The sequence below is a fragment of the Camponotus vicinus genome, unplaced genomic scaffold, assembly GCF_025532165.1.
Source record: "Camponotus vicinus isolate PSW18456_S1 unplaced genomic scaffold, iyCamVici1.0 SCAF_14, whole genome shotgun sequence".
In the NCBI taxonomy this organism is placed as follows: Eukaryota; Metazoa; Arthropoda; class Insecta; order Hymenoptera; family Formicidae; genus Camponotus; species Camponotus vicinus.
The window spans coordinates 2580691-2607084 of NW_028141950.1; the positions used below are offsets into that span (position 1 = coordinate 2580691).

The 26394-nt window shown below is 30.2% G+C and overlaps 3 protein-coding genes across 7 annotated transcripts in view; 1 reads left to right on the forward strand and 2 right to left on the reverse strand.

The window, feature by feature from the left end:
- LOC145965536 (beta-galactosidase) overlaps positions 1 to 26394 on the forward strand; it is a 115420-nt gene that overhangs the window by 85335 nt on the left and 3691 nt on the right. Inside the window, exons 4-9 of the mRNA XM_083089186.1 lie at positions 19903 to 20104; positions 23585 to 23761; positions 25218 to 25387; positions 25523 to 25673; positions 25807 to 25870; positions 26226 to 26320. Of these exons, the coding sequence (XP_082945312.1) occupies positions 23687 to 23761; positions 25218 to 25387; positions 25523 to 25673; positions 25807 to 25870; positions 26226 to 26320 (555 nt within the window). The 5' untranslated portion in view covers positions 19903 to 20104; positions 23585 to 23686. The remainder of the gene's footprint in view (positions 1 to 19902; positions 20105 to 23584; positions 23762 to 25217; positions 25388 to 25522; positions 25674 to 25806; positions 25871 to 26225; positions 26321 to 26394) is intronic.
- Y-f (yellow-f) lies at positions 1771 to 7050 on the reverse strand. 2 transcript variants are annotated; one of them, XM_083089194.1, is made up of 6 exons: positions 6937 to 7050; positions 4084 to 4344; positions 3632 to 3831; positions 3182 to 3389; positions 2712 to 3047; positions 1771 to 2165 (listed from the first exon to the last, which is right to left on the reverse strand). In XM_083089194.1, exons 2-6 carry the CDS (start codon positions 4340 to 4342, stop codon positions 1963 to 1965), a joined length of 1206 nt encoding a protein of 401 aa, XP_082945320.1. In that variant the 5' UTR covers positions 4343 to 4344; positions 6937 to 7050; the 3' UTR covers positions 1771 to 1962. The 2 variants fall into 2 exon arrangements, with proteins under 2 accessions (XP_082945320.1, XP_082945318.1); XM_083089192.1 differs by having other exon boundaries at positions 4084 to 4360.
- LOC145965537 (organic cation transporter protein) lies at positions 9431 to 19953 on the reverse strand. Of its 4 annotated transcripts, none has more exons than XM_083089190.1 (11): positions 19794 to 19944; positions 15096 to 15176; positions 14587 to 14708; positions 12739 to 13061; positions 12520 to 12623; positions 12291 to 12445; positions 11702 to 12012; positions 11244 to 11556; positions 10277 to 10458; positions 9964 to 10100; positions 9431 to 9614 (listed from the first exon to the last, which is right to left on the reverse strand). In XM_083089190.1, exons 3-11 carry the CDS (start codon positions 14594 to 14596, stop codon positions 9560 to 9562), a joined length of 1590 nt encoding a protein of 529 aa, XP_082945316.1. In that variant the 5' UTR covers positions 14597 to 14708; positions 15096 to 15176; positions 19794 to 19944; the 3' UTR covers positions 9431 to 9559. The 4 variants fall into 4 exon arrangements, with proteins under 4 accessions (XP_082945316.1, XP_082945315.1, XP_082945314.1 ...); XM_083089189.1 differs by having other exon boundaries at positions 14587 to 14802; XM_083089188.1 differs by having other exon boundaries at positions 14587 to 14813.

Sequence of the window (26394 nt, forward strand, 5' to 3'; positions counted from 1 at the left end):
GAGTGTTTGAGCGGCGGTGTCGCCCCGGGCGGCTGTGTTTGCAGATATAAGGGAGGTTCGTGCCGGGGGTTCTCGGCGAGTTGGGGGAGTTCAATTGGTGGCGGCAATCCTAGTAATGTACCCGTGGGGCTGTGTCAAAGTGCTCTTTGCAAGAGAGCACGACATTGCATTCTGCATTCTACACCTTCATTCTTAGATGGAGGGAGGGAGGGAGAGCGGAGGTTTGGCGAAAGATACCGGAAGCGGCGTCTTCTATCGCGATCCTTTCGTCCTTTGACTTATCAGTAAGATAACAAAGATACCAGCCGGGGAAGGGGGAAAATGAATAATTCAAAAGAGTTGACAAATCGTGAATATTTGAGCGATGGAACAGAAATTCGGGGGACGGGAAAGGGGGAGATAGGGCGCGCGTGGAATCGAGCCCTCTTCGATACGAGTAGCTGTAAAATGGGTGACGGGATATACATATTGTTTATACAAACGGCTACGTGAATTGAGCACGAATATAGGTCCTCTCATGACTCACGAATAATTCATGGGGAGTCGTTACTCGCTAAAAAATGTTGAAGAAAGAGAGGAATATACATCGTTTGTTAAAAAAAAAAAGATTGTATCGTTTACATACAAATCACTTTCGGGGAGCTCCAATGAGAGCGATCGATATTGCTACGCATATCGATATGCGTAATTTGATTTACTAAAACATATGCGCGCGAATTCCGTATCTCGCGTACGGGAATTTGATTCGGATGAATACGAGTCTGCTTACAAATCGGACGAGGGGACCGTTGCGCGAAGGTGGAAGAAGCAATCTGCGATTGCCATTCTTATTTCGCTAAGAGATTACTTTCGCGTCCCTTCTCTTCGCCGCGTTAATCTGCGGCGTCGCCAGAAATCCGGCGATCTAATTGAACGGTCGGCGGCGGCGGCGGTGGCGACATTTAGCCGGCATACATTTTAATTCTGCAGATGCGCGGCACCGAATAGGCCTTTCAGTCTTTTCGCACCTTCGCGGATCCCGGCGACTTCGCTTTAAAAACCGACGACTAAATAATGTATATCACGGCGGCGAGAGCGGGCGGTAAAACAGTTATAAAAACACCGGCAACTACGTTAGGATCAATTATTTAGAATGTACGGCTTCGTAAAGAGAGAGTAGACCAGTCGTAAAGGGGGCGGAAGAAAGTAGCGCTCCTAGGACGGGTTTGACGGGAAGGAAGAGAAGGGAGTTGGAAGCTCTGGGCGGAAGCTACCGCGGGAGTTATAAAGGTTGCAGTTAAAAGTTCCGTGAATTATCAAGGGATTGACTGGCTAAAGAACGTGGCTGACGCTCATTTTAAAATGACGCGTTGAAATTTCAATTCCGCAATATATATTCCACCGCGGACGATAATACGCTGCTTCTAATTGATAGCGGCGCTTTAATTCCCCCCGAACAATTGATTTTCAAATGAGCCGCGTTTATTTATTTAACACAAGTTGCGAAATAATGGATCAGTCCTCGCTTTTTTCACATTTTTCATATTTAAAATATAAGAAATAAAGGAGAGGATGCACACGCGCTTTCGTCTATTGGAGGGAGCGAGAAGAAGGACAGCAAGTTTATACAACATGCATCTCCTTTTTCATTTGTTAGAAGGATATTCGATAGTCTCTTAAACATATTTATGAAAGGCTATATAGGAATTCTTCTTTTATTCAACAATGTAATTAAGAGGAAATGACGCGTCAATCACGATAGAAATAATGATAAATTAAAAATTAAAAAGATAATCAAGAGAAATCTTTATTTATAGTTACGTTTAAGACCGTTAATATTAAAGTAATATAAGTATTTGATGCATACTTAATATTCCTTAATTTATACATGTATATAGAAATACAGTCTATGTAATATGTGTAATTATGTATAATTAGATTCGAAAACACATTTTTTGATTACTCTTTGTAATCTAATTTTGATTATTCTACTGTATTATTTTTGCATAAAGTTGTTAATGTCCCGAGATCAGCTGAAGTAATGAAAAAGTTTGTCGTCAACGGATCGAAGCTTCCATGTAAAAGTTTCTGTAAATTATTAGAAAGCACGTATATTTGTCGACAATTATTGTCGATCGCTATATCTTGAGGAAACACCAATGTCGTGTTGTCTTGCGCCACCAATTCTGTAAAGAAAACTTGTGTAATTTAATGCTAATAGTAGCTTATAAAACAAATATAAGCGGATTATGTTACTTATTAAATTTGAAATAATTTATTTAAATTAATTTATTTGAAAATGTTTTAATTGTTATATCGTGCCTATCTAAAAATTGATGTTTAACGGAGAGCATTTCGCAATAAAGGATATATCTCTCTGCAACTTTTGTAAACGTGAACTTTAGAGACATCTCTGATGAAATGAATGAACTACAGCTTTATAGATCGCTCTAACGTTATGACATTTTGTCGAAAAATAATGTAAATTGAAATTAAAGGATTTGTTATATATTTTGCAAATTATTTTTGAATGATGTACCAAAAGATAAATAAATAATTTTGCAAGTTAATTAAAGTTTAACAAAACTCCTTATCATACACGGGAAATTCTATCATCTTGTTTGAAGAAGGATGAAAAATAAAAAAAATAATAATAGTGAACGGAATAATAGTAAATGACGTAAATATAAATGTAAGCAGAGCTAATAAATATTTTTCCGTGTAATACTCACTGAATGTTTTTGGATTTAATTTCACTTTAGTATCCCAACACGCGATACCATTTCTATTTATTTGAGTAAAATAATCGACAGATGTTTCTGAATCGATGATGGAAGATGGTCCTTGAGTCAACGGTCCCTTATTTCCAACAATATGGAAATTAGCGTAGTCCTCCCATTTTTTCAATGTATTATCTTGCAGAATATTCGTAGATACGGAAAATTCCGTGATACCGGACATAGGATGGAAATAGAGTGTTCTGTATCCATCGTCGCGAATTGGTGACAAAGACATCCCAAAAACACCATCGGCCCATTGGAAATTATAGCCATTAACGTTGTAATCACCTGTCAACGAGTTGAACATATGAGACAATAAGATAATTTTTTATCAAAAATCTCGAGATTTTCTGAGGAAAGAGAGAATAATTATGTGAAATTCAACGAAAAAAAAGCATATTATTATTTTCTAAGTATATTACCATTCAATGGATCGAAATGGAAGAAATGATGACTAATCCGCCAAGAATCATTCTTTTCCCAGTCGTACACCACTATACCATTTTCGCCCAAGTCACTCATGTACACATGGGCTTTGTCACATTGTCCAGGTACAACATCGACCACAAGATCGGCAATGAAGCTATTCGGTTTTACGTCTGCATCTTTCAAAACGTACTTGCGAATAATCTGCAACACATAATTACATACATTTATGCGGATGACCTTAACAAGCGTAATCAAATAACCTTCCTAGTTTGATGACGTACAAATATATTTTTAAACTATTATTAACAATCTTGTGTAAATATAACTTTTATTACATGTACGATTTATATAATAGTTTATATTTCTTATTATATAGCTTAGATTATAATAGATCAATTATTGTATAATAGGTAAAAAATTGTGTATACATCGAGAAACAATACCTTATCCGTTTTCAAATCGATGACAGTAAGTGTCATTGGTCGCAAAACTGTATAATTTCCTAAAACATCGTCCACTCCTGTATCGAGACCCCACATGCGATCGCAGGCATCGATTCTAACGCGGAAGATGCTTACGAGACCGTCGGATGAATGAATGTCATTTGCCTCGAAATTAGGATACGGTGTTAAGATCGGATTATCTGTTATCAATATATAATAATCAGAAATTAAATATATTTTTTATTAATTAGAAATATTTCTTCATCATAAGATATAAACTTTGAATATTTTTTTAAGATTTTTCTAGGCTTGAAATTTTCATTTCCCAAACTTGTTCCACTAAAAAAAATATTCTCTCACAGCATCTGAATTTTACGAATGAACTCTTCAATTAATAACAAATACGCTTAATATTTTTAATAAACTTTGTTAAGTAACATTTTTTTACTTACGTGCGGCGGTCATTGGGAAGCTATTTAATGTAGCTAAAACGCCATTTCTCCATCGCGGTATTGTGACGAACATTTTTTTGTGCCAAGTTGCCAAGCCTAATGGCATATTATTATTCGGGATGTAATCACCGGAAGCAATGTACTCATTTCGGATGGTATCGTTTGGAAGTTCGAATTCGACCTGTTTCCACGAGTAAACGGTATTGAAGGTGTGGCCAGTTGCCGTGGCCAGACAGGCCAGGAATAACAAGTAGAGCATATCTGCAAAAAATCAATTCTTTTGGAAAATAAAAAAATAATAGTAAATAATTATTAACAGAACAATATTAATTATTATAAAACGATATTAAAATAAAACATATAACAACAAACGATCGCAAATACTTATTAATTTTGAAAGGCAAAATTGAATATCAAATATCATATTTGTAATGCATCATAATGCATTATAGTAATACAAGTGATCATCAGACATTCCTAGAAATGTTGAATACAATAGCTAATTATTTATATTTATTGTTAGATATTATTCAGTTTCTCGCATCACTGCAAGGCAATTCCGTTTATATAAAGAATGTGATTAATGATAATAACGATTACAATTATTCATCAGAAGATGAACACGCAAATGCTGAAAGTAACAAACGCGTGTTTCGCAGTGTAATCCGCTATGTATTAAATATTTAATTTTATTTTAACATATACATATATGCATATTTTATTGTTTGATGTAGAACCGGTTCCAATTTAGTTAGAATTGTTTTCGTCAGATGTAAATGAAGATATTTATTACAATATTCACATAAATATCTGTGAAAATATTTAAGATATTTATCAGTTTTAATGCACAAATATTTATTTATGCATTTAGAACAAATTTTTAAACTTGTAATGAGTAAAAGTTCTTACATTTATAAAAAATTTAAAAATGCGTAATATTATGTTGCGTAAAATTATCCTATATAAAAGAAAATATACATAATATATTTATAAAAATATGTAGATCGTTTTTACATTTTTTCGCAGATTTTTTTTATAATATGAAAAGATTTACATTTTTAAACCTAATCTTTTCTTAATCTTTTACTTTCTGCATGTTTTAACATAAAATTCTTAGAAAATTATTTGCATCGGTTATTCTGCCACACACATTCGTAGAATTAATTATAATTCTCTCTTAACTCTTTATCTCATATATTTACTGATAAACATTGAAAAATGCACATATCTCTATGAATTTTAAAATATCTATGTAAAGTACGAAGATATGTTTCTCTCTTAATTCTTTGTTACAGAAAGACATTGAAAAGTGCGTATATCTCTATGAATTTTAAAATATTCCAAAGTACGAAATATATTTTGCAGAATAGTTACAAAAATAATCAAATTATGATCAAAATATTAATTATAATAAAATTATCAGTGTAATGATAGCTCTTTATGTTTGTACATTGCATAACAAATTTAAAAGCTTTTACTGCTTTACTGCTTTATCTATGCAGCTCTCATTATGTATATGTATATATATGATTCAATTCGATTAACTGACTATTTGAGAGAGATTCCTAGATACAGTATATAATTTAGGAGCGAAAAATAACCTTGACTGATATAATTTGACTAATATAATTTGACTTTTATAAATGTAGTCTGAATAATATGATTAATATATGTGTATGTATGTGTCGTGACAAAAACGAAGTGATCTGGATGTAAGCAGTAATTTAAAAATAATATTACAGGAAATAAAAAGAAAAATATATTTATAAATTTTTTTTTAAATTAACGAATAAATACATTAGCATCATTACATTATTATAATAATTATAGCAAACAGTTGATAGAAAATTGATACAACATCTGAACAAATTAAATAAATATAATAAAATGCAAATATATATTAATGATACTTCTATATAGATATATCTTAAGGTTCTATATATTAAATTGCGACGCATTATATTATATTATAACTAAACTAATTATTGCAATATTGTATTGAAATTTCATTTAATCGTTTCATTTATAATTATTTATTAAATTGATAAAATATTTTGCTTACATATGGGAAGTGTATAAATGAAACAATCAGGCCTTGAAAAATGTCAATGTTAATATGATGACGAAATGTAAAGTAATGCCCGAGTATTTTCACCGTTATGCCTTCGGCAAAATATTCAAATTAGAGCAAGTTTTTACTCATAGGAACCGGATTTCTGGGTTCTTCGCTCAATTTGCTGCAGATATTTTCGATGATAAAAATTTTTACATTTAAAAATAAACTCTTTCGAAATAAAATTTGACGGATGTAAACAAAGTCGAGATTTAATTTTTTATTTAATATTATATGAAGTTACTTAAATAAAACTATATTACTAAAAAATAATTATAATATTAAATATCTTTAATGTTAAATATCTTACAAAGCAGGAGGACATGTTCAGTTAAATTTCAATTATAATTTCACTTATATGATATTGATGTTATAATCGGTAAAGGTTTTTAAACATTGAAATATGTGAAATAGAGAGAAATAATATTTTCATACATACAGATATTATTTAAATATCTGTATTAAACATCTGTATTATTCAAATATAATAAAATTAAATAAAAGAAATTCGAATTTATTAGTTACATGAAAAATATAAATTTATATATAAATAATAATTGACGATATAACAAATTAGCAAACAATTTTTATTTTCTGGAAATATTTATTTCAGCAAAATAAGAATTGTCCTTTTTAACTAAATAATAATTAACGTAGAATAAATGTCGAATTTTGCAATATTATTTCAAATTTATAAAAAATAAGATCGCCTTAAGTGATTAAATGCAAAAAATACTCACTGTTTAAACTGGTAAACCAGCCTTCCGTGGAACGATGTAAAGTAGAATGACGTCTGTTGTACACCGTGTCACTGGCTTTTATATACCGATACTATGGCGAGTATTAACGAGTATCTTTGTTAAAAGAAATGTATATATAATACGGTGATGCCGAAAGAAAATGCATATGGTATAAACAATAAAATATAGTTTCTTTTTTTCGAATTAAACTTTGGAAAATTAAATTAATAACAAAATCATTTTTCAATTATTTGTTTAGCTAGACTTGAATAAAATTCCATTCTCAAATATTATAAAATAAAATAATGTTTAATAATAGGAAAAATTTTGATACACAAAGATGTGGTTCTTGAACCTACATAGAATCAAGAATTATTCGATCTCAATTAGTACTTGTATATTATTTAAATTCATTCTATTTATTCGTATACATATTGTTCAACTATGTTGCAAAAATATGAAGAAGTTATTTATTATATTCCATTTAATTTATTTTTATTACATCGGAAAAATTAATCTTTTTTCTTTCATTGTTGATTATCATTATAAGTATGCGCGCATCGTCTTATTTTCAGTTCCTGGACTAAAAGATTATACGCGCAACACGACAATTATTAAATATTCGCTATTTCCTTACTTATGCAAGTTAAATGGAAGGATTATCTCACGCAAAGTGTTACTCAATTATAAAACAATTGTAAACATCTCTAAGAATCATGTACGGTAAAAAAAAACCGAGAAAATTAATTTCATACAATATATTTGCTACCTAGAAAATAATGAGATACACATATTTTTAAAAAAAGTTATATTTATATTTATAATATTATATATTACATATATAATACGTAAAACGGAAGATGCTCACAATACTGATATCAGAGATATATTGGTCTACAAAGTTAACATGTAATCGTAATATTCGAAAAATGGAAGACACTAAACAAAAATACTGTCGAGTATTAAACTAAATTGACTATTTAATAAATAAAGAAATGCGCTTTTCGCTTACAAAAGGGAATTTATATGTACATCCGATAAAATCTTACAGAATAGTCGCACATACTTATTGTTTAGTATACATGTATATTAACCACTTGCGCTGGCAATTAATCCACAGATGCGCGTGCCAAAACGCTCCACTGTAACTCGCCGTGAGGCGTCACTTGAAACGAGAAGACTCGGTAGAGTTTTACACAAAGAATTCATTCAGAAGAATTCATTTTCGTCATTTTTATTTCTGCGACAACTGCCTACCGACGTGTACAATACGTCGTTGGCGACTTTGTAACAAAAACATCTCGACGTGCGTGGCACGTCTTTCCAGCGCAAGTGATTAATCAATATGTATATGTTGAATAAAATTTTTTATGAGCTTAAAAGTCTTTCAAAAAGCGTAATGTAATGTAAGCACGTACTTATAAAAATACAGGGTGTCCTAGACCACCCGTACACCCCTTTTCTTTCAAAAACTAAGCATTTTAGAGAAAAACGTTTTCGACAAAAGTTGTATGGTTTCGAGGGGGCCATAAGATGGTACCATTGGTTTAACCTTGAAGAGTCATTTGAAGGTCACGTGAAGGTCACTTCAATTTTTTTAAATGGAACACCCTATATATTTTTGCACATTCTTGTAGCTTATCTCGATAGCTTTCCAAAATACTATAATTAAGTACCTTTTCGTTAAGTACTTTTTGAGTTATGAGGCTTGAAATAATTTCTTAATTTTACATAAACCGTAAAATATCTTGTAAAATATTCATTTTTTGATTATCTTACCTTAATACTTTTACGTACAAAATAATGAGAGGAATCAATTGGTGTAAAGAAAACACATAGTTGTTTTGAAGAAAAAATATGTAATTTGCAATTAACAATTCCATATTTTTTCTTAAAAACAACTATGTGTTTTCTTTACACCAATTGATTCCTCTTATTATTTTGTACATAAAAGTATTAAGGTAAGATAATCGAAAAATGAATATTTTACAAGATATTTTTTACGGTTTATGTAAAATTAAGAAATTATTTCAAGCCTCATAACTCAAAAAGTACTTAACGAAAAGGTACTTAATTATAGTGTTTTGGAAAGCTATCGAGATAAGCTACAAGAATGTGCAAAAATATATAGGGTGTTCCATTTAAAAAAATTGAAGTGACCTTCACGTGACCTTCAAATGACTCTTCAAGATCAAACCAATGGTACCATCTTATGGCCCCCTCGAAACCATACAACTTTTGTCGAAAACGTTTTTCTCTAAAATGCTTAGTTTTTGAAAGAAAAGGGGTGTACGGGTGGTCTAGGACACCCTGTATATTTTTATTATTTTTATCTTATATAAAATGTTAGTCTTGAATTATATGTATATTATATAAGAAATTTAAGATATCACAAATGCAATATAACAAATGTGATGAGATGATGATCAATGACAATCGTGCTAATTTTGTTAACATTATGGAAATAATATAATAAATAGAATCGCGCAAAACATACGATTGATCGTAAAATGTATTTTTTTTATCGGTACCAGATTTTTTGTCACAAAACTTATCATACTAATAATTCAATATTGTTTCGGCTGCAGAAATATTTAAAATATTATGGCGATCATTTTTTTTTTTAGAATGTCTCTTCTGCTTCGAGATCTCCATGTTTTTTTTTCAACTTATACTTTCTGCACATAAGAAAAACGATGCGTGTTTTATAGTTTATAATATATATTCAACTTTTAAATTTGATGTTATTTTTATAATATAAAGATTTCTATGTTGCATTCTTATTTATGAGCATATACATATATTATATTACTCATTTGTATCTGACACATATGTAGAAAAATGCAGAAAACCTTTTAGATAACATCTTTTTACGCGTTATTTTGTTGAATTTTTTATGCGAAAATTGATAATGCATTAAATAAGCAATCAATACTTTATCTACATGCAGTATATGCTCATATATAGAAATTAGTAATACTTGAAGTTTATGAAAGGATACCGGATGACAAGAAATTTGACACTTACTTTCCAAATTCTTCGCCGTCTTGAAGCGTATCAGGTAATATACATCCGGCAGTTTCCGGTAATAATAAGCACAATGCGGCTCCGATCAATGGTAGAATCCCGAATATAGTTGGCGGTAACCACGATTCGATGTAATCCTGGAATAGTATCAGCAATTGGTAATCTAGGAAACTAAATAACGCAGTCGTGACGATCTTTTTATATATAGGATGCTTAAAAGTCCAAAATTTTATTTTCACGTTTGAAATTATAAATCGAATTAGTGTTATTCAAGTTTACATAATTCGCTTTAATTAATACGTATTAAACTTACCAAGGACACTACAAATGGCGCTACAATGGAACCTATTCTAGCGCACATACTACTCGCGCCAACTCCAATGTTCCTTACGACTGTAGGAAATAGTTCTCCGGAGAAAAGGTAGGCTGTCGTAAACGACACCGACATGCCGACAATACCGAAGCATGCTAGAAGCAATCTTAACCATGCCACGTCTAAAAAACAGAGATAGATATTACCAATATGTCGATTTAAAGTTGTGTTTGATAATTATCATTCGTATCTTTTTTATCATTTAGGGTAATAGAAGAAGACATTTCTCGATATTGATTAATCTCAACTTTTAGAAATATGATTGCAATCAATAAGTAAGATTTTATGAGAAAAAAAAATTCTTTTCAATTATTCGAGCTACACTGTTCAAAATTGCAAGTTTGTTTTTTATCTTGTGGAAATTATTATTTTGAAAGAGAAATGTTTTTGAAATTTCACACGCATATATAAGAAAAAAAATTTTTTAAATATACTAAGTTAAAACACACACACACACACACACACACACACACATATATATATATACTGATAAAAAATAATGGTTGTAATTATAAATACATATATAGTAATTTTTAGCGGCAATTATATGTAAAGTTATTATTACTACGCACAAAATTATCATTATTAACATTATAGTAGTAATATAGTGCAGTAGTAACTATAAAAATAGACATCTCATCTATAATCTTTTTTACCATACAATTATAATTGACTCTTTTTTCAATTATATTTTTTCAATTATATATGACACACACACACACACACACACACACACACACACACACACACACACACACACACACACACACATATATATATATATATATATATATATTTTTAATAACTTTTATAAAATTTTTATAAAAGTTGCTTCATTATCATTATTTAAAAGTACTCACATAAACCGAAAAATAATAATACTGCATTACGTAGTGCAATTTCTTACCATGTGGTACAACGATTAAGAATATACAAGCCACACCAGTTATAGAATTGCTGCAGATGAGAGTGATTCGTCGACCTAGTTTATTCATCGCCCACCATGCGACGAAGTTTCCTGGAATCTGTATAGCACCGGATACTGCGAAATTAATGAAAATATCACCACCGACCTGGCCGATGTATTGTGACATGCCAAACAGACCCATTCCACAAACGATCCAATTGAAGAAAATCGAGAGGGATTTTATTCGCATGTTCGGTGTACGAAACAAGTCTAAGAACGAGGCTTTGTGATCCAGCGTAGATCTCTTGAAGTTCTGATATACAAAAGTGCGGAATTTTTGAATCGCGTAACTCCGTCTCTCTCTGAATTACAAATTTAATTATCGAAAATCGATGATTATTAATCAATGATTACTATCGTTTGGATTCATCAAAATATTTTGAATAATTATCTCTTACTTGATGCAAGCAATGTTTTCTGACTATTTCGGGAACATCCACATTTTCCACTTTATTAATATTGGCCGCCTTCTGCAATATTTTGCATGCTGCTCTCTGCTTTCCCATGGCTAATAACCATCTCGGTGACTCGGGTACTATCCACCAATAACTTAAAAGAATTATAGATGGGAGTGTAATGGCGATTTGTAGTTGTTGCCAATGTCGAAACCAGAACGCGAGTCCTGCCAACGACATGTGACCTAAGCCGAATGGAATTTGATATAAAACAGTGATGGCTGCACGCCATTTTGTACCTACTATTTCCATACCTGAAAAATACGAAAATAAAGAATGTATAATTTGAATCGTTTGTACGGATAAATTATCATAGTTAATTATTTTAATTTACACATCAGAGAGCGACAGGTAGTTAAATTATCTATAATTCAAAATTCTAAGAAATAAGATAATTTTTATTATTTTTGTCTTAATACAATAATTAAAAATATTATGTATGAATATAATTGCAAATATTACAATTTTATTTTATCTTTGCAAAACTCTTCATAAATAGTAATTTCGTATATTTAAAGATTGAAATACTTACAGATAACATAACTAGTAACCATCGTGCCTCCAGTAGCAAAGGCACTTAACAGCTTCATCAGCAATAATACTTGAAACCAAGGAACTATTGCGCATCCAATACCTGATAATAGTTGGAGAACAATGGAGATCATCAACGGTCTTTTTCTGCCATACCTGTAAAATATCATATTCTTTATCCTTTTGTAATTGTTTCACGGCTATGAATGTTCAGTCATATGTGAACTTGCCTATCTGCTAAGCTGCCGAAGATTATGTTGCCAAGAAGCACCCCGAACATAAGAATAGATTGTTGAATATTCGCGTAATGCGTCCTATCGCAGACTAGATTCCACTGAAACGATATAATTTTTTTTTCTACTTCGCAAGATAACTTTTAAACAAACGTTCGTTTTTCGTTTTACAAACTAAAAGTAGGCGTTGGGTTTTTAAATTCATGTTAAACTTACTTGCGATATAATAGTCTCGGGAAATATTCTCCTGTCGTACTCCCATTTCGTGCATTTTGCTATGGTACCATTAAATTCGACCATACATTGATCCTTGGAGACGACGGTAGTGGGCTCCGTGCAATTGTAATCTTGATGCGGCGCCATGAAAACGATCGCCAATTGATGCCACGCTACCGGAAATTTGACCAGAGAAATCGCCAAGCAGACGATGATCTGCCATTTGCCGAGATTCCCGATCGCAATCTGTACGGCGTCGATATTTGCGCCAGAATCGACATGATCGTCCTTACCGTTGGAAATTTGCTTGGCATTCACGTTCCCTGCAATTTAATAAGTGTGATTATTTATTTATTTAATTTAATAAATTCGTGTAAATTCGATAAAATATCTATTAATTAAGATTTTTTAATTATAGCTCGACTCTATCTTAAATAAGTTGTATCTTGTAAAAAGATTCGTAATTTGAATAGGAATTATTCTCTCATATTATAAAATGACAAGACAAATTGATAAGGAAATTATTGTGATTAATAACTGGGACATATCATCCGCGACGAAACACATGACGCAAATTTGTTATCATATACAGAATCTATCTGCATGATATATTGCTTCCCAACTTTTCTTATACATGAGATTTAATTACGCTCATTAATTATTCTGATTACGCTCATTAATTATTTATTACATTATGCAATGAGTTACATTATGCAGTACGTAAAGATATACATGGCACGTGCATTAATCTATTGCTCCTCGATTTATTTTGGGCGCCAATTATGTCATTTAATAACGTGCATGATTGTTTAACTTTTAGAAAAAAACAATGCACCCTTGCAATACAATGAGATTATATGAAGTAATTGTTCTTTTTTTCAAAAAGCTACTTATTTTTCATATAAATATGCTAATGAAAGCGATATAATGTCGTAATACTTGTTTAGACAGAGCTTCCTTGTTACATTGATAAAATAGTTTATCGTAAAACACACATTTGTCTGAAAAATACACATTTGCATACATATCTGTTCGCACAAGTTATATTTGTATAGTATAATTTATGATGTGTAATGAGATTTTTTCCTAAAAATGATTATAAAGCGCGAGTAATTGTATGAATAATTGTATGAAAACAATCGCGGATATGAAATCTAACAAGGAATTAATAAAAAGAATTAATAAGAAGAGTTTACTAAATGAGAAAAAAACATCCTACTATTTTTTCGTTCAACGTACGATACATTTGAAATTAAATCATCAGTTCGCTGCAGTTGTCAGGCACGGCTGCATAATAAACGATTTAACCTCGCTTGCTCGTGTGACAAATGATGCATAAATATTTATATAAGCTGAATGTATAATATTCTTACAAATACTTCTAATGAGTAATCTATGAGTAAGCTTGAAATATAATTCGCAAGCTAATATATTACACAAAAATATGCGCGGATAAAAATTTATCCAAAATTTACAATATACGTTAGTAATTTTTTCGCTGAAAATTAAAAAAATTAAAATCATAAATATCATCAGGAAACGAACATTCGCAGTGTCTTTCTCGTTCTTTTTGTGAAATTGCAGGAAGACTTTTAATATATAAATTAAGCTTATATTAATTCACTTTTTATACGGGCAGGCATTTTTTTATGCAAGCGAATTTTAGACGATTAAAATGAATTTCACGCGGCTATCGACGAATTGCTAACAATTGTTTGACGATACAATGACAAGGGATCGATGCATGCTATGGTGTACATACTGTGTACTGCAGTAAACAACGACCAAACCAGTTCGTAGGAGAAAAAACGCTAGACAGTGCGTGTGAACCATAAAATGCGTGCTAACCTCGAGACATCAAGAAGACAACCTTCGATCTCCGACTTGCATCGACATCCTTCTTCGGAGACTCGAAAGGTCAGTCTTGCCTTTCAAGCTGTCATGTCTTCGTCGTACGATACAAATTTATCCTAAGATCGTTACATACTACGTGCCAAAATAAATGCAAGCAATAAATCTAATCTTTTTGAAGACGTTTGAGAATAGACTCTCGGGGATAATCTTCTGAAAGAAATCTAAAGTCGATTGCAAAAATAGTCAATCGCAGTTACTGCATTATTTGCAATTAAAATTTAACTTAAAATTTCATTTGTTTACATGAAATTAAAGAATATCATTCTATTCTTTATATGATACAAATTCTTCAAAATATAGAGAAGTATTATAAATTTTATCAGTGGTATATTTCAAAGTATTAAAAAGTTGCAATCTATTAAAATTCCTAATCTATATTTTATCGGTTATATTTATTCGCAAGTATTGTTAATTATTAGCGTTAGAATTTATTATCAACATACCATATTCGTTAGTTTTCGTATCCTTCATATCACTGCCTGCTTGCACTTTCGTTAATTTACTTTTTCGCTATTCGGATATATCTGTAACATAAATGACAAAAGATATTTATCGGATAAATAAAACATATCAATGTACATATTAATGTATATGTGCATATTAGTATGTGAGTGATTATATTTTCCTCTATTTCTAATCTCCCTTCTCCCACCTTTTTCCTCCTCCTTTCACCTATTCTCCTACTTCTTTCACCTCTGACAAGAAATTATTTCTCGCAATAACGGACATTCCTGAACTCGCAATACCATAACAAGGCTAACTAGATTACATGACAGGGACAGTTAATAATAATTAATGAGGACAATTATTGTTGATCATTAAAAAATTGATCTATAGACACGCATAAAAAACAAACGCGCATCAAAATAAAACAGATTTCCATCCATGTCTTAATTATTACTACTCATCGTGATTGTACCTGCATCTTGTCTTATCTAACGGAACTGGAATTAACTTGTTCACAATCGCAGATTTGATGACAGGTTATTTCATATAATGCTTCGATATGAATAATTACCGATACTTTTTCTTATCTCATTAAAATAGATTAATTTCTAATTTCTCGCATGTGTCTCAGATAGATAATGATATAGATGATTATATAGAGCAAAAAAGATGGAGAAATCGCTTAAAAACACCTTGAAATTGAATTTTTCACCAGAATAAAATTGTAAAAGTAACATCTTTTATTTTATAAAATAGTGAGAAAATAATTAAATCGAAATTAAAATATTCATATTAATAAAAAAAAATCTTAAGATGTTCAATAATGTTGAATTTAATTGATCGAAGAAGAGTAAGTATGGAGGAAGAATTGATTACTGTAAAAGTGGAAATAAATTGTAATACATTCTTATATATATACATAAATCTATAAATACATTTGCATATTATATAATTCATCAATCATTTATAAATTATATAATTTTGCTTCGATGACGTGCCAGTTACAGTATTCATAAATGTTACTTAAGGAGTGATCTCACAACATTAATCTGCACAACAAATACAGATATTATAAATGTATATATATCACAATTTTGTGTATGTGTGTTGCATACATATATAATTTTTAACTTTACTCTGACATATTATGTCAGAGTTTATCTTTATTTCTAGAGGCTATGTAATTAATTCTTCTTCTAAAAGAAATAAGTAAAAATTCTCTTTCTTAATATTTCTCGAATCACATATCATTCATACTCTTCTTTTAATTCACATTTAAATAAGTTATAATGTTAAATATTGCGACCGGAGCAATGGACAGCACGACGGCAATAAAAATTTACATAATAGATCACCCGGCAATAAAAATTTACACGAGTCATGTTAATGTCACAAGACACTTTTCTTTATTCTTCACGATCACAATAAAGCACATACACACAAAAAAAAAGAGAAACGGTATTGTTTTAAGAGCGATAAGTTTTTCAACCCGCGACGAAAACTCCGGTCGGCACCCAGCCAGCGACGAAATTAGCGGGGCACGCGATAATGGCGACCGAGCAAAAAAAGTCTTTTAATTAACAAATACAGAAAGATCGAAAAAGAAATTCGAGCTGAGTTTTAGAATCCGCAAGCAACGGGGAAAATCGATTTATTCCGCGAGCAACGGAAAGCACGTTTTTAAATTCGGAGAGCTAAAATGAGCGCATCGGAGACTTTTAGATAAAAGGCGCAGCGCTCTCCGATCGTGTCAATTTATACTCAAGCCCTTCTCAAAAGATACAGATTTTTCAAGCACTCGACGGTTACTGAGATAACGTTTAAAATTTAACGATCTAACGTGCTTTGTTTTATTAGATCTTTCGAGAAGGACGAGCGTTGTTTTTGGATTTGCGCTGACAAAGAGATATCTCGCTATCGGCTGCCAAGGGCGCCGAATTAAAGGTCGGGCCCTCGACTCTTTTTTTAATCGAGGGCAATTACTCGAGTCTTAATTTTCTAATGCTCGACGAGTTTCGAACATATAATATCTTATACATTTAATAATACATCATAATCTACAATTATTTTGAATATAGAATATATTGTATTGCTTTATTATTTCAACTTTTTTACAATAATTGATTTTTTAAATATAAACTTGTATACATATATATATATATATATATATATATATATATATATATACAATTTTATAACAAATTTGCTAAATACCATGTATTGTATGAAATATACAATTAAATTTATCATTTACTTGGATTGAAATATTTGTCATTTAATTCTTTCTCATCGTTTTGCTTTAGAGTTCTTATTCCATTCGGATCTTTTTTTTTGCTTTAATATTCTTTATAACTTTCATCTAATCAATCGATGATAAACGTTATTCCAGTAATTTTATAAAAGAAAGAAAAATTTTGAAATAAAAAGCATTTAAGAAATCGCTTGAATAAGGATATTGAAAGTCAACTGACCACAATAACAATATATAAATTTGCGAGAAAATTGATCAATTCACATGATGACAAGTCCAGTCCAATTAATAAACGAAATGAAATTAAATACAATGAATTCCATCTTGTCGATTTTTCTAAATTTTGGCAGCAAACAATTAGAATATACATACTATACATAGACTATATATAATATATATAGCCTATATATACTATAAATAGAATATATATACTACATGTAGAATATATAGTCTATAATTTGATATATTGTAATTAGGAGGCAAAGTTTCTACATCTATCATATTTGTTTAATTTAAGATGTTAAGTAAAGTTCCTTTACTTCTTTTAAGTAAAGTTATAATTCTTTTAAGTAAAGTTCTACTATGACATTTAGATGAACAAACGTCATTAGTTCAGTTTTTAAAATATAGCAATGTTTTATGTTATCTTTCATTATGACATACTTGATATCGCAATGATTTATGTTAGTATTTCGAACCTTGAAAGGTAGCGATGCCATGTTTGCTTAAGTATTTAATATCACACATATAGAAAGATAGGACGTTGAACTAAAATAGAGAGAAGGAGAAAAGAAAACGGAAAAAGACTGAAGGCGAACGCCGTTACGGAGGGTGCAGAAAATATCGGCACCTAAAATCACTCTCCTTGCAACTTTTCCTCACTATTATTACCGCGTTATTACAGTTATCATGCTTGTTGCGGACTAATTATGATTGGGGTGCGGAAATCGCGCAAGTGGCGTCAGCTCGCAGTCACACCTGGCAATTTAAGCAGATTTTTGTAGACGATTTTAATTCTGTACTTTGTGCTACATACCAAAGCTGTAACATGCTGTTGTAATTTTCAAGATATGTGCATTTTTTTACATCCCCAAGTTAAGAAAGAAACTTATTGCTTATCATGAATTAATCTTCGGTAAGAATGCAAATAAAGAATAAAACATTTATTGTATTTTGCTGTTAATTTCAAGTAGACTTTATAATTTGACTATGAAATATTGATAAGATTTATCAATAAAAGACAAAAATGTAAAAAACCATACGCTAAATTTTCGTACTATTCATATTCATATATATTAATATGTTGAATAGGAGATTTATATATAACTATATTTATTGTATTTTTTAGAGATATAAGTTTATATTATTATTTATCTTTCGATGTTTTAAAATGTAACATTGCGTGTGGTATAATTTTTCGTGCGATTGTAATAGAATGACCAAAATCAATGCTTTGAAACATATGTTTTTATTTATATATTCAACGTGTATTAATATATATATAAATTTAGCACGGAAATCTCTAACATATGGCTCTTTATAATTGTTCATTATACCTTCATTCATACCTGTTTTTTTACTATTTATAGAATAAAAGATAATAAAAGATAAATTTAAAAATCCGACCGTTCATCGATGTTTACGCAACCTTTTTCAGTTCTTTTTATCGCTTGCCCTACTAATATCGCTTTATATCATGTTTTTTTCCGTCTTTTTCGAATCCAGTCGTTCGACATTGAAAATGATCAGATAATGATCAAAACGTACGTATAATCGTTTTTGCATTCGAATTATTGTTGAGACAGTTATGTGCTTATCTCCATCTAATTAATTTAATGAATATATAATTTTATTGTTTTTGAATTTTATTACGTTCTTTTATCCTTTCATCACGATCATCAGCCTTCCCTTTTTTTATAAATTTTGATTGATTATCACATGGACCGTCAATTTTTTCTTTCTTATTTTTAAAAGATAAATGATTTAGTTTTTATTTTTAATTTTTATTAAAATTTAAAAAATTGAACGAAATGATAATGTATATCTCATATTTGTGCGAAAAAAGATTGAATCCTTAAATATGTGAAAGAATCTGTTTTATTAACATTATTATTTGAAATTTTATTTTGAAAGATTTCAAAGTTGGAATATAAAATACAATATAAAAAACATAATATTGAAATAATAAATTATATAATTTATATAAAATCACGTGTATAATTTCATTTTTTATGGTTCAAATAACTAAAATTATTGAAATTATTAATTAATTTCAAAGTTATTGAAGAATTTTGATTTATCACCAAAAAATCAGGCTTCAGAAAAAAAAAATTCAATTTGATTCGCGCATTAAAACGAATTAGTCGAACTGTGTAGCGCATAAAACCACTCAAAGATTGATCACTAATCTATCGATTAATGAGAATTTGTCACTCGTGCTTACGAAAGCAAAATTTTGGATATCCTGCCGATTTGAAGGGGAAAAGCTCAAGCGCTCGAACTCGCGTTTCGCACTCGCGTTACAAACTTGGAAAATGCGTTTGCTTGTGCAGGTCGTGCAGAACTGGCGGCTCGAGCGTAACGACTATCGTATTGCTCGAAGACTTGGGTAAAATCTTTCAAGCCGCTTGTTGTCCACCAGGAGAGAAGGGATGTCGGCGCCAAACGTTACATCGTGAACGCGGTGTCGCGACGTAGAACTGAACGGAAAACTAACCATCTGTAATCTGCAATTTTAAGCGCGACATGACAGAAGTAAATCGACAGCATCTTTTTCTAGCAACGGACCGGCTGTTCGAAGTAAAACCTAGAGTATCAATTACAGCTTCGGCTGCTTTAGTCGCATTTTTCATATTTTTTCTCTTCTTCTGCTTCTCCTTCTGCAAAAAGTTTACTTTATTGAATATTTATTTCGTTAAAAAAGAAAATACATAGCTAGATAAAGTTCAATAAATAATTTTTTGGTAATTAAGTTATAATAATGTTGAGATCTCTTGTAGTAGGTTTTACATTTAATTACATTAACTACAGGAAACTATTGGAATCATAAATCGTATTCAAATGTGATATGCAGCGCCGCGTCAACAGATTGTTTAATTATTTATGCAAATCACTAAAACTGACGCTGCGCGAAGCGATATGTCGCAATTCGCATTATTTCAATAATGCTTTGTAAGGCCGTTGAAAAACGACACGCACTATCGAGCGGCATCGAAAAATCATCACCCAAGCCGCGATTTACATATCACGGAAAACACTCGGATGCCTCGATATATGTGTCATAATGATGCTGTCATATTTAAAAGCTCCAACTACTTTTGGATGTAGTATAGAAAACGTTAAGAGCGAAATCTTTATTTAATCTCTTCAGATAAAAAAATTTATACGTAATGTTAATGTTTTTATTTAATTATTTCAGCTACATAAATAATTAAAGTATAATTGTTTAATTAATCTCATAGTTGTAGAGAAAGCGCGTTTCATCAAGAATTATACGTCGATTATATGTCGATAAATCCAGTTAAACATTAAAGCTGCTAGAGTACAGTCATTTCTCCATTAACCCCGGTTAACTTGGTTCTTTAAAAAAACCCACATGTGTGTGAATGTCAAACGTGTATATCTGCATTAAGTGGCTTAATTGTCACAAATTTGTCGACCAACGCATATTAATTAAAGAAATAATACGGTCAGTGTTCTTACAGCTATAAGGACACAATTTGTTTATTAAAATTCTTATTACTAGTAACAATTTTTGTGATGATTTTACACAGTCACCATAATTTTATTCTTCTCTTTAAATTTCATTCTTTAACAGTTCTATAACTTACAAAAATTTTCCTTATCATTTTAATTATCAATATCTCACAAGTTTGTCTGAATGTTTAAATAACAATCTATGTATCTATTGTAAAAATGAGGAAAATTTCTAACTGAATGAAAATTGTTGATATTTTTTTTCTAATAGTAGCAACTCAATTATCTTTTATCGCGTCAAATGCTTAATGATCTGAAAGTTTCTGAATTATTCGTGTTCAACCAGGATATGAGTTTATATAATAATAATGTCCGAATTGTGCGGTTAAAACGTCGTTAGATATCTCGTAGAATTGTACAAGCTTAATCGGTTTCTTTCCGTAAAATTATACGACGACAAAATAAAGTGGCTAATATATCGTTTAAAAGGGATACTTAAAAGAATATTTCAAGTTTAAAACTTTTCTAGGATTGATTGTAAAATATTTCAAATTTATTTAAATTATTGAAAAAAATAATAGATCATGCTCTCTCTCTCTTTTTTAATACAATCATAATAAATAGTATCTCATCCGTACCGAAGTCAGAACGAGGAATAGTAATAACGAGAAGGAAAAAAAATAAAAAAGATAAAAAAATTAAAAAATAGAATTAAAATTATAAAGTTAATTAAACAATTAATGAAATAAAATAAGAAAAATCAACATCCCGCCAAAAATAGCAAACATTTCTGTGATAAACAGAAAAAGAAAAAAATGAAAGATTATCTTGGCTCTTCGAGAATCGTTTAATGCATTAATAAAATTGAAAATTATATATACAATTTATAAATATAATATTCAAAATAATAAATTAAATATTCCGGCAATTTTTATAAATGGGGAACTCTCTCGTGAAGTTTCTCAAACCAAGTCGAATTCGATTTTGATATAATAAACACATATTTTTTTTCTAAACTTCAATAATTACCACGATCGCTAACAAATTTTAATTACGAATGGAAACTCAATATGCACGCCGCATAACGGCATGAAAATGTATCTTGTCCCTTCTTTGCACAGTTTATCTCTAAATGATAATATGTGCACACCTAATATGTTTCGTTGCTTGATCGGTAAAATTAATTATAAAAAATATATATGTATATAAATATATAAAAATGTATAAAATAATAAAAAAAAATTGTTGTTCATGGTATTTATTTCTAGCAAAATTATGGAATCATAAAATTGAAAGAATCCGATTTTGACTAAAAGATATTACACTAAATATATATAATAAAACTTTTAATTAAAACGGGATATAAAAATTTTTTGAACTCATTACTAACGATTTTATGTCAGTGAAATATAGTATTCTGCTTTTAGAATTTAAATTTGTTCTGAATTTTTTAAATCTATTATCTACATATTGTTTTTATCTTTCTTATTGCTTCTCTCATATACCTGCGGTTGGAAGAATTGAACTAGGATATTTTGTACATTAATGTAATTTTTTATTTATACAATCTAAAATTATAATTTGCAATCTTTTACTCAAAAGTAAGTTAATTTTGTTAAATTGAGATTGAATCATTAGTTTATATTATATATCTATCCATTTTGATCATAAAATTATATCAATTTTCTCTTTCTCTCTCTCTCCCTCTCTTTTCTATCAAAAAAAATTATTTTATCATAATCTGAATATTTTAAAAAAAGTAAAAATGACAAATAACTAATACGATAGAAAATTATTATTATTAAGAACAAAAGAAATTTTATCTGTGTTATGATACTTGATACCGATAAAAAATTTTATATAATATTACATTGATTAAATAAATCTGATTGGATCTTGACTTTCGATCTATTTATCAGAAAATGACATGTCAATAATATTTATTAATTTCATATGCAAACCGCGATCTTGATCCATTTATTAAAATAATTAATGAATTATGAAATTAATTTTGCTGTGCTTAGATAAGTGATAGAAATCCCATCTTTCAAGCAAAATAAACATTACACAGTGAACTATTATTTTTAACGAGCGCATCTTAAAGCATACTTATCATATGAATGAAAAATAAATATATATCGAACAAATATTATATAATCATATATTGTTGTACAATTTTCCCTTACGCGAAATATAATTTAAAATAATTTGTAATATTAATTTGTAATAATAATTTGTAATAATTTGTAATATTTCACATCTATTGCATATTATATATACACGATTTTTAATATTTAATATCTACATTTTTTTAATTAGTGTATGATATTTTGATGAGGAAATTCTCTGAGTTAATAGTTTGAATATATTGTATTAATATTCGGTGCAATGTTTTGAAAGCATTGTTCGCGGATACTGAAACACACTGAGCATTGTCATACAAGAACATGCACAATCATGCATCATACTTGAACGATAGTATGACCGGACACAGTGTATCGCATCTCTCCGATGATAAATACTAGTGACTTGTCTTAGGCATGCCATTGAATCGTCAGTGACGCGCGAGCGTTGGTCGGTGGAAAGTGAGTGAAGATCGTAGCTGAAAGAAGCGCGACGTGAAATTAAATTGTTCGGAAAATGTGGTCGCTGGTGTTCGTCACTATCTTGGCATTAAGCAGTGCTGTATCGGAGACAGTGAACTTACCAAGTAATGTATGTGTAAATCCTATGTATCTCATACATATATAATGAGTGTACAATGTGTTTGTGGCTGACGCTACAGATTTATAAAGAATTTTTTTCTGGTTTCCGGTTTCTCATTTTGTAAGAATCGAATTAATCGATGGATCAATCTTTGCGAGATCTTTAAAATAAAGTTGTTGTCTATTATTTTCTTATTGGAAGATAAATTTAACTTTGTTAAAAAAGTTTCTCTTCGAAACAAAATTTCTCTTTAGCAAAAAAATGTTTCAAAATTTATGTAATATTATTTTTATATAAAAACATATGCGGATGCATGAAAATTAATAAATGTAATTTCAAAAAAAGAAAATAGCAATGATAATTTTAGAAAAAAAAATTTTGGAATAATAATGACAATTTTTTTAATTCCATTTTCAAAAAGATAATGAAACTTTAAGTTATTCTTTATAAATCAATTCATTACTCGCACCATTAATTGGAAATTTTTAAATTGTCGACTTGGTTTTAAAATGGAGCTGACATGCTTTGAATAAAGATGAATGCCAAATTTAATTTAATAAAATAAAGCCATATGCAATATGATACGTTCGTGTACAATATATATGTTCGCGTAATTCGTAAAATTTGAATGCAAGTCATAAAGTAGATAGTTTGATTCTACCGATTATCCTCGACCTCATATCCTAGATAGAACGATCGTTCAGATTGAATCGAAAGCTAAAACGTTACTTGAATTTAAAGTCACTTTTCACGAAGGTGCTTTAGATAAAACTGTGTTCGTATTTCTAAAGCGTAATTAAATCTTTTCGATTAAATACTGCAGTGCAATTAAACTATATAGTATAAGAAGTCTCTCTCAAACGAAAAGATTCGCGTAAATGCATAGATACCCTGTCTAAATTTTCGCATCTATTACAAAAAAATATAAAAAATAATCACTACATTTCTGCCATGCCATACGTGTTTCTGCGAGACATGTAAATTTATCCTTATAATTAATCTATCAAAGACGGACGTAGAAATAACGATAACTAGGCGAAGGAGGGAGACGAGAAAGAGACGGGAATCAGCTGGTTGCATGATAACCGGCTCTGAGACCATATTTTCGTTAAAATTTGCTAACCGGCTTGCAAGAATGTAACAAAAAATATAAATGTACAACACGAAAGTATGTAACTTGAAAACACATACATGTGTAACACACTCCACTTAGATCAAGAAACTGCAGACCGCGAAATAGAGAAAATATTGAAATATTAAAATATTAAAATATTACAGAATATTAAAAAATTATTTCTTGAAAATAAAATACATAATTGAACATAATTAAAAGTAAATATAATTAAAAGTTGTGTGAAAATGATTGAAATAAGTGATGTTTTAGAAATTTTTTATGCTATATCACATATATCATGCTTTTAATAAATATTTTAACAAGAATTTAAGAGAAAAAATATGAATACAGGATACGTGGCAATACAGTTTCGGGGTTGATTATGAAAATAATCAATTTCTATTGGACGGAAAACCCTTCCGGTATGTTTCCGGTAGTTTTCATTACTTTCGAGCGCCTAGACAATATTGGAGGGATCGTTTAAGGAAAATGCGAGCCGCGGGTCTTAATGCGGTCTCCACGTAAGTTTTAATTTTGCATCGCAAGTACATTGATGCAAAATAATGATCTTTAATCCAATAATGATCTTTTATTAAATTCGGAGCAGAATAATATTGCGATGCGATTAAATCTTCCTGTTTATTTTCGAAACATAGTTATGTCGAATGGAGTCTTCACGAACCAGAACCAGGCCAATTTAATTGGGCCGGCGACGCCGATCTGATAGAATTCCTAAATATCGCGCAAGAGGAAGACTTGTTCGTATTGTTACGACCGGGTCCTTACATTTGCGCGGAAAGAGATTTGGTAAATATACTCGCGCCGCTTAGCAAGAAAAATTAGTAGCCTAATTAAATAAAAATGTTTATTGTATCAAATAAATGAAAATGTTTTGATATAGCTAGTATATCAATATATCGATACGTATATCTGCTCTTAGGGTGGTCTACCATATTGGTTGCTTCGTGAAGTGCCGGATATAAAGCTACGTACAAAAGATGCAGGTGAGAATGTAATTCTTTTACGCGTTATAATGATGTATGAAATGTTAATTGATGAAATTGTAAATCGTCTCGATTCAAAAAAATACCGAGTTCTTTCTTCAATTAAATGTATTTTGTTTTCTCTGATATTATGTGTGATTTAAAACCGATGTGTGTCATGTACAACGACCCGCTACTTCCGTGATAAGAGATAAGAGTCTTTTATTCTCTATAATGAATTTTCTCTTCTTTTTTCTGCCATTTGTCGCCATTCAAACACACCGATAATAGTAAATAATTGAAAACGATATATTATTACAGGAGCTAATTAAATATAATGTAATTTTATCATCTACTGATTTTTCTACTTTCGTAGCTTTCATGAAATATGCCACAGCATATTTAAATCAAGTGTTAGAAAAAGTCAAGCCACTTTTAAGAGGCAATGGAGGGCCGATAATCATGGTTCAGGTAATGAATTTGCATTTTTGCGATAACGAATATTATTATGTGACTTTGCAATATTAGGGGTTATCTTTTAAAGT